This window comes from Paroedura picta, chromosome 1 (assembly GCF_049243985.1).
Source record: "Paroedura picta isolate Pp20150507F chromosome 1, Ppicta_v3.0, whole genome shotgun sequence".
NCBI classification, from domain to species: domain Eukaryota; kingdom Metazoa; phylum Chordata; class Lepidosauria; order Squamata; family Gekkonidae; genus Paroedura; species Paroedura picta.
This window is the reverse complement of record NC_135369.1, coordinates 11037415-11046211: the sequence shown is the minus strand read 5'-3', so window position 1 is coordinate 11046211 and position 8797 is coordinate 11037415. Positions and strand designations below refer to the sequence as shown.

Here is an 8797-nt window from a genome sequence, read left to right as displayed (position 1 = left end):
ACGGATGCCAACCTCCAGGTGGGGAAAGGGGATCTTTGGTTTCTACAAATAGTGTTTCCGGCCTCCAGGTGGGACCTGGGGATTCTGGAATTACAGCTCATGTCCAGACTGCAGAGATCAGTTCCCCTGGAGAGAAGCCCATCTCAAGTTTTTTTACTGTCGCGAACCCTCTGAAATATTCTTCAGGTGATCATGCAGAATATAGTTGGGAAGCAGAGCTGTGGACACGCCCACCCAAGGCCCCTCCCCTTCCCACCCCCTCTAGGCCCTTCATCGGCCATCTTGGAGGGGGGAAGGTTGATATGACTGTATATCACTCCATGAACGTTTAACTATAAAAGTAACTCCCACCAATTTGAGAAACCCTTCCAGGGCTGCCAAGAAATGCCAGGGGTTCACGAAGAGGGATGCAGACAAACTGGAGCGTGTCCAGAGGAGGGCAGCAAAGATGGTGAGGGGTTTGGAGACGTATGAAGAAAGGTTGGGGGAGCTTGGTCTGTTTAGCCTGGAGAGGAGACGACTGAGAGGGGATCTGATCACCATCTACGAGTATTTAAAAGGGTGCCATATAGAGGATGGAGCAGAGTTGTTCTCTCTTGCCCCGGAGGGACGGACCAGAACGAATGGGATGAAATTAATTCAAAAGAAATTACGTCTAAACATCCGGTAGAAGTTCCTGACAGTTAGAGCGATTCCTCAGTGGAACAGGCTTCCTTGGGAGGTGGTGGGTTCTCCATCTTTGGAGATTTTTAAACAGAGGCTGGAGAGCCATCTGACAGAGGCTGATTCTGTGAAGGTTCAAGGGGGTGGCAGGTGACAGTGGATGAGCGATGGGGTTGTGAGTGTCCTGCATAGTGCAGGGGGTTGGACTAGATGACCCAGGAGCTCCCTTCCAACTCTATGATTCTATGAAACTCTGGTTGAGAAATCTTGACCTAGAATCTTTCATGATGGTCAGCTTAACCAGTGCTATTTGTGGGGGACAATGAGAAACGCAGTCGGGCCAGTATGAAAAGAGACTTTATTTGTTACAAAGCATATAAAAAGTAGAAACCCCTCCCTGTAGACCCCACCAAGCCCTCACCCTGACGGCCTTCTGAAAGGGATAGGATCATCTAATGCAGAAGAAAACAAGATGGCCAAGATACTTCCCACCCCTCTACCAGAGAACATGGCGAGGTTCTCTATTTAGCACCTACAAAACTTACCTCTCACCTTCCAAACACTTCATGTCCATTATCTGAATAATATTTACAACAGTCCGGCAGGGTAGGCCGAGGCTAGTGTTATTGCAGAGATGGGTCTCGCTACCGTGATGTTACCCCACTCTTCCTACAAGGAATGTAAAAGTGTATTATGCATGGAGTTCCCCTTCTGCAGTTTAGCCTCAAAGCAACTGTGAAGTAAGGGACAGGCCTAAGGTCATTCAGTTTCATGGCTGGGATTTGAACTCAGAACCCCCCAACTTCTAGAGCAGCATCCTACACTACTGTGGTCTGAGAAGAAGAGATGGCTTTTTATACCCTGATTTTCACCGCCCGAAGGAGTCCCAGAGCAGCTTACAAACACTTTTCCTTCCTCTTCCCGCCTCATACACCCTGTGGAGCAGGTGGGGCTGAGAGAGCTCTAACAGAGCTGCTCTATGAGAACAGCTCTAAAAGGACTGAGAGTAGCCCAAGGTCATCCTTGTGACCTTGTGGAGGAGGAGTGGAGAATGAAACCCGGTTCTTCAGATTAGAGTCCACCGGTCTTTAATGACTACATCACACTGGCTCTCTCTCTCTCTCACACAGTTGCCGGCTGGTTTGTTCTTAGCCGAACCGAATTTAGGACCAGGGACATTCCAGCTGGTAAACTGCTGCGCGTGTCAAGTAGCAGCCCCTGAACAAGACAGACTTGGGTCTGACCCAGCAAGAAGATGGTTAAGTTTTGAAAGGTTGACCTTGAATTATCCAAGGAATCCGGAGAGGTAAATAAGGCCTCTATCAGGCACGAACCAGCTCGGGTTTATAAAACCAGCACCTTGGGAGACAGTGTGAAAGTCAAAGCTCTGGTCGTGTATCAAATCAAATCAAATCAAATTTATTTTAATACAGCACTACGGCCAGATATATGTATGCCTCTGCTGACCCACCTATTTCGGGGGGACTCGGTGTTACTCCACTCCAAATTTCCAGTCTCCAAGGAGCCAGCTCCAAACAGTGTAACAGAGTTTGCAAATTTGTTTATGCAGGCCGGGACTAATCTCCAGGCTACAGAGAGCAGTTTCCCTGGAGAAAACGGAAGGTGGTCTCTGTGGCATTGTACCCCACTGTGGTCCCTGTCCTCCCCAGGCCCCACCCCCAAATCTCCAGGAGTTTTCCAACTTGGATCTAGCCACCCGACACCCCCATCCTCCACTAGTGGCCAGGAGGGACCTTGTAACCCTAACTAAAAGGCAAATTGGCTCCCTGCCAAGAGGGCATGTGGGTAGTGAAGGAAGACTATCAGTCCATCAGTGTCAGTACTGTCCACTCTCCAAGGGTCACCAGTCTTTCATATCCCCTGCAGACTGATCTTTCCAGCAGGGCATGCTGGAGACTGAAACTAGGACCCTCTCTACCACCGAGCCACGGCCCCCTCCCAAATTAAGGTCACTCTGGATGTGAATCAGACAGAAAACTTGGAAGAATCCAGGCATCTTGAGGCAGAAACTGTTGGAGAAAGAGAGGCACACACCGGCCCTTTAAGGTTGTCAATCCGCAGGAGGCCAGTTTCCCAGTATGAACCGGACCGTCCACCTCAGAGCACAGCATGCTGAGAAGCAAGTCCCCACCAAGCTCCATACATCGGCAGGACTGGGTGTTATAACCGGATGTCGCCAGCAACGATTCCCTCCCAGATGGGTTGGGTCAGTGGTGCGTACGTCTTGGCGCCATCGTCCAGAAAGAAGAGGGGCTCGGTGATGTGTGTTGGGTCAAATCCTTCGGCCGCCAAACGGACCTTCTTCTGCTTGAAGGTGTCTGTCATCTCCAGGTGCTCCTGATGCGGGAGAGAGAGGACGCGTCATTGAGCGGTTGCAGAATCGCAAGAGATTCTCCCTTCCAAGGAACTCCTGGAGGGGGAGATTTGGGCAAGGCGGCGTGGTTTTTTCCAGACTGGTATTGGCTATTGGCCCCCTTCAAGGATCGCTGCCTTGTTGTGGCAAGGGGGCTTGCGTAGCTCAGTGAAGCTATGAGCTATGCCGTGCAGGGCCACCCAAGACGGACAGGTCATAGCTGAGAGCTCTGACAAAAGGTGATCCACTGGAGAAGGCAATGGCAAACCACTCCAGTATCTTTGCCATGAAAACTCTATGGACAGTTCCAATAGGCATAACGATATGACGCTGGAAGATGAGCCCCTCAGGTCGGAAGGTGTCCAATATGCTACTGGGGATGAGCAGACGGCTAGTACGAGTAGCGCCAGAATGAATGAAGCGGCTGGGCCAAAGCCGAAAGGACGCTCAGTTGTGGAAGTAACTGGTGGCAAAAAGACAGTCCGATGCTGTAAAGATTTTTATTCCATAGGAACCTGGAACGTCAGATCCATGAATCAAGGCAAGCTGGACGTGGTCAAACAAGAAATGACAAGACTGAACATCGACATTTTAGGAATCAGTGAACTAAAATGGACAGGAATGGGTGAATTTAATTCAGATGACCATCAGGTATACTACTGTGGACAAGAATCTCGCAGAAGAAATGGAGTAGCCTTCATAATCAATAAGAGAGTAGGAAAAGCAGTCTTGGGATACAATCCCCAAAATGACAGAATGATCTCAGTTCGAATCCAAGGCAAACCATTCAACATCACAGTGATCCAGGTCTACGCCCCAACCACTGCTGCTGAAGAGGATGAAGTTGATCAGTTCTATGAAGCCCTACAACACCTTATAGAAGCAACGCCAAAAAATGATGTGCTTATCATCATGGGGGATTGGAATGCTAAAGTAGGAAGCCAAAAGATAACTGGGATAACAGGCAAGTTTGGCCTTGGAGTACAAAATGAAGCAGGGCACAGGCTGGTAGAATTTTGTCAAGAGAATACAATGGTCATAGCAAACACTCTTTTCCAACAACCCAAGAGACGACTCTACACATGGACATCACCAGACGGTCAACACAGAAATCAGATTGACTATGTACTCTGCAGCCAAAGATGGAAAAGTTCTATACAGGCAATAAAAACAAGACCAGGAGCTGATTGTGGTTCAGATCATGAGCTTCTTGTTGCAAAATTTAGGCTTAAATTGAAGAAAGTAGGGAAAAGCACTAGGCCACTCAGGTACGAACTAAATCATATCCCCGACGAATATACAGTAGAGGTGACAAATAGATTTAAGGAATTAGATCTGATAGACAGAGTGCCTGAAGAACTATGGACGGAGGTTCGCGACATTGTACAAGAGGTAGCAACTAAAACCATCCCAAAGAAAAAGAAATGCAAGAAATCAAAATGGCTGTCTGAGGAAGCTTTACAAATAGCTAAGAAGAGAAGGGAAGTGAAAGGCAAGGGAGAAAGAGAAAGATACACCCAATTGAATGCAGAATTCCAGAGAAAAGCTAGAAGAGATAAGAATGCCTTCTTAAATGAACAGTGCAAACAAATAGAAGAAAACAATAGAATGGGGAGGACCAGAGATCTTTTCAAGAAAATTGGAGATATGAAGAGAACGTTTCATGCAAAGATGGGTATGATAAGGGACCAAAATGGTAGGGACCTCACAGAAGCAGAAGAGATTAAGCAAAGGTGGCAAAATTATACAGAAGAACTATACAAGAGCGAGCTTAACATCCCTGATGACCATAGTGGGGTAGTTACTGACCTGGAGCCAGACATCCTGGAATGTGAAGTCAAATGGGCCTTAGGAAGTCTGAGCAACAATAAAGCTAGTGGTGGTGACAGCATTCCAGTTGAACTATTCAAAATCTTAAAGGACGATGCAGTAAAAGTGCTACACTCAATATGCCAGCAAATTTGGAAAACTCAGCAATGGCCACAGGATTGGAAAAGGTCAGTTTACATTCCAATCCCAAAGAAGGGCAATGCCAAAGAATGTTCAAACTACCGCACCATTGCACTCATTTCTCATGCTAGTAAAGTTATGCTCAAAATCCTACAAGCTAGGCTCCAGCAATATGTGGACCGAGAACTTCCAGAAGTACAGGCAGGATTTCGAAGAGGTAGAGGAACTAGAGATCAAATTGCCAACATACGCTGGATCATGGAAAAAGCTAGGGAGTTCCAGAAGAACATCTACTTCTGCTTCATTGACTATGCTAAAGCCTTTGATTGTGTGGAGCACAACAAATTGTGGCAAGTTCTTAAAGAGATGGGAATACCAGAGCATCTTATTTGTCTCTTGAGAAATTTATATGCAGGTCAAGAAGCAACAGTGAGAACTGAACATGGAATCACGGATTGGTTCAAAATTGAGAAAGGAGTTCGGCAAGGCTGTATACTGTCGCCTTGCCTATTTAACTTGTATGCGGAGCACATCATGAGAAAGGCGGGATTAGAGGAGTCACAAATTGGGATCAAGATTGCAGGGAGAAATATCAACAACCTCAGATATGCAGATGATACCACTCTAATGGCAGAAAGTGAAGAGGAACTAAAGAGCCTGTTGATGCGGGTGAAGGAGGAGAGTGCAAAAGTTGGCTTGAAACTCAACATCAAGAAAACAAAGATCATGGCATCCGGCCCTCTCAATTCCTGGCAAATAGATGGGGAAGAAATGGAGATAGTGACAGATTTTATTTTCCTCGGCTCCAAGATCACTGCAGATGGGGACTGCATCAAAGAAATTAAAAGACGCTTGCTCCTAGGGAGGAAAGCTATGGCAAATCTAGACAGCATCCTAAAAAGCAGAGACATCACCCTACCAACAAAAGTGCGTTTAGTCAAGGCTATGGTATTCCCAGTTGCAATGTATGGCTGCGAAAGTTGGACCATAAGGAAGGCCGAGCGTCAAAGAATTGAGGCTTTTGAACTCTGGTGCTGGAGAAGACTCTTGCAAGTCCCTTGGACTGCAAGGCGAACAAACCGGTCAGTCCTAGAGGAGATCAGCCCTGACTGCTCTTTAGAAGGCCAGATCCTGAAGATGAAACTGAAATACTTTGGCCACCTCATGAGAAGGAAGGACTCCCTGGAGAAGAGCCTAATGCTGGGAGCGATCGAAGGCAAAAGAAGAAGGGGACGACAGAGAATGAGGTGGATGGATGGAGTCCCTGAAGCAGTAGGTGCAAACTTAAATGGACTCCGGGGAATGGTAGAGGACAGGAAGGCCTGGAGGATCATTGTCCATGGGGTCGCGATGGGTCGGACACGACTTCGCACATAACAACAACAACAAATTGGCTAACAGATTACGGGACGTATTAGGAGGTATTCCATGCCGTTTCCATCCAAGCTCAAATACAGACATGCCAGGCAGGTGACGGTCCACTGAAGTAGTAAGAAGAGATCACGCCGTTTTCCTAGGCCTGTTTTGGTATTGACTTTTAAGGCCTTATGTGGGCTTGGATCCATGTATTTGTGAGACTGCCTGTCGCCCTATGCCCCCCGCAGGGCTTTGCGCTCTGTGGGTTCCAACTTATTGGTCATTCCCGGCCCCAAAGAGGCTCATCTGGCCTCAACCAGGGCCAGGGCCTTTTCGGTCCCGGCCCCTACCTGGTGGAATGAGCTACCGGAGGAGCTACGGGCCCTGCAGGGCCTTTCGGCTTTTAACCTGTAAAATGGAGCTCTTCCACCAGGGTGAAGAGAAGAGCTGAGGCCTCCCCAAAGCAGGAATAAGGAGGGAACGGATATCATCATATTCTAATAATAGTGGCCAGCAGTTCCCCCCTAGTTTCCCAGTGGGGGTAGGTGGGGGGTTGGTCTGCCGTCGTATTCTTGATGGTTTTAGAATCATAGAGTTGGAAGGGGCCACACAGGCCATCTAGTCCAACCTCCTGCTCAACGCAGGATCAGCCCTAAGCATCCTAAAGCATCCAAGAAAAGTGTGTATCCAACCTTTGCTTGAAGACTGCCAGTTTTGTATTGTTAACTGTTGTGTTTTAGTGGGGGTTTTAGGGGCCTGTATTTTACTTATTTTATCTTGTAACCCGCCATGAGCCAGCTTTGCCGAGAGTGGGGAGCAAGAAATTCAAATTCAAATTCAAATTCAAATAATAATAATAATAATAATAATAATGCAATGGTGGAAAGGGCCATTGTTGCAGGAAACCTATTTATTTATTTTATTATTTATATCTTAATTTATATACCGCTGCTCCCCAGATGGTCTCGCAGCGGTTTAAATCATAAAACATTAAAATACATAAAACCTCATGGGGTTTCCAAGGCCAGAGACATCCAGAGGTGGTTTGGTGTTACCTGCTCTGCATAACAGTCCTGGGTTCCCTTGGTGGCCCCCATCCAAGTACTAGCTAGGGCTAGACAAGATCACGCTACTGTTGTCGAAGTCAAATCATGGCAACCCTGTAGATTTCCAAGCCAAACAACGGTGGTTTGCCCTTCTCTGCCTCTGCACAGAGACGCTGGTGGTCTCCCATCCAAGTCCTGACCAGGGTCGACCCTGCTTAGCATCCGACATCTGGTGAGATCGAGCTACCCTAGGCCATCTAGGTCAAGGCAAAAGCACCAGACGTATTCTTTGCTAGGCGGGTGAGAGAAAGGCTAATACCTGAATTCGCAGAAAACGGGGCCGAGCAAACGGTGGCAACAATTCGGCCGCGTGTGCGTAGACCTCAGTCCCGTTGAACTCCCGTCCGGGTCTCAGCACCACTGTGGCCATGCCTGCCCGACCTTCGTGACCTGGAGAACGGAAGGAGAAGAGGAGGAATGAATCCGGGAGGCTCAGCTCTGGAATGGGCACTGGATGAATAAAGCTGAGGCACGCCCCTGAGCAGGTGCACAGTACATTTCCTCAACTGATGAGGAGCCAGCTGCCGAAACTAGTGGACGGATAAATTTTTGCACGGAAGCTGAACCGCCGATTCCTCCAATAATAACTAGACTGAGTCCAAAGGAAATCTGGAGGCTGTATACAATTAGGTCCTTAATCACAAAAATTCAAAATATCAGTTTATTTCTCACAATTATTAATCTTTCAGGCAATCAAAACGGTGTCCTAGGTACTGAGTTACCCGTTTTCCTGAGCCTTCTCCAGTGATTGCTCCGCTTTGTCTGGAGATAGCTTTTTCAGAAGCAAAATTAGGGAGTATCATCTGATATGAACAAGAGCGTAAGCTTAGATTAATCTCTAATTTTGCTTCTGAAAAAGCTGTCTCCAGTTTGAGCAGAGTGATCACTGAAGAAGACTCAAGAAAACAGGTAATTCAATACCTAGGGCCCCGTTTTGATTGCCTAAATCACTGGTTCTCAACCTGGGGGACGGGACCCCTTTGGGGGTCGAACAAGCCTTTCATAGGGGTCGCGGCAGGGCAAGCAGCTTGGCCGGGGGGGGGGGGGGGCACAACAACCTTGCAGGGTAGATCGAGATAGAGCATTTGTCTGTCTGGAGCAGCGGAAAAGAGAGAGATCGGCATGGTGGGACAAGAGGCAGAACTGAACTGAGAAACAATTTATATACAATCACGAAGAACGGATCTTTATGCCATTGGTCAGTTTTGGTTTAATTTCTGTGAAAGAACCCTTGCATAATTTTATGGTCGGGGGTCACCCAACACGAGGAACTGTATTAAAGGGTCGTGGCATTAGGAAGGTTGAGAACCACTGGCCTAAATGATAAAGGATTGGCCATACTGGGTCT

The 8797-nt window shown here is 47.6% G+C and overlaps 1 protein-coding gene across 1 annotated transcript in view; it reads right to left on the bottom strand.

Annotated features, from left to right (window-relative positions):
* Positions 1-1002: 1002 nt before the first annotated feature.
* Positions 1003-8797, bottom strand: part of SLC27A3 (solute carrier family 27 member 3) — a 34851-nt gene continuing 27056 nt past the window's right edge. Inside the window, exons 9-10 of the mRNA XM_077321218.1 lie at positions 7709-7839; positions 1003-3021 (exon numbers count right to left, since the gene is read on the bottom strand). Of these exons, the coding sequence (XP_077177333.1) occupies positions 2845-3021; positions 7709-7839 (308 nt within the window). The 3' untranslated portion in view covers positions 1003-2844. The remainder of the gene's footprint in view (positions 3022-7708; positions 7840-8797) is intronic.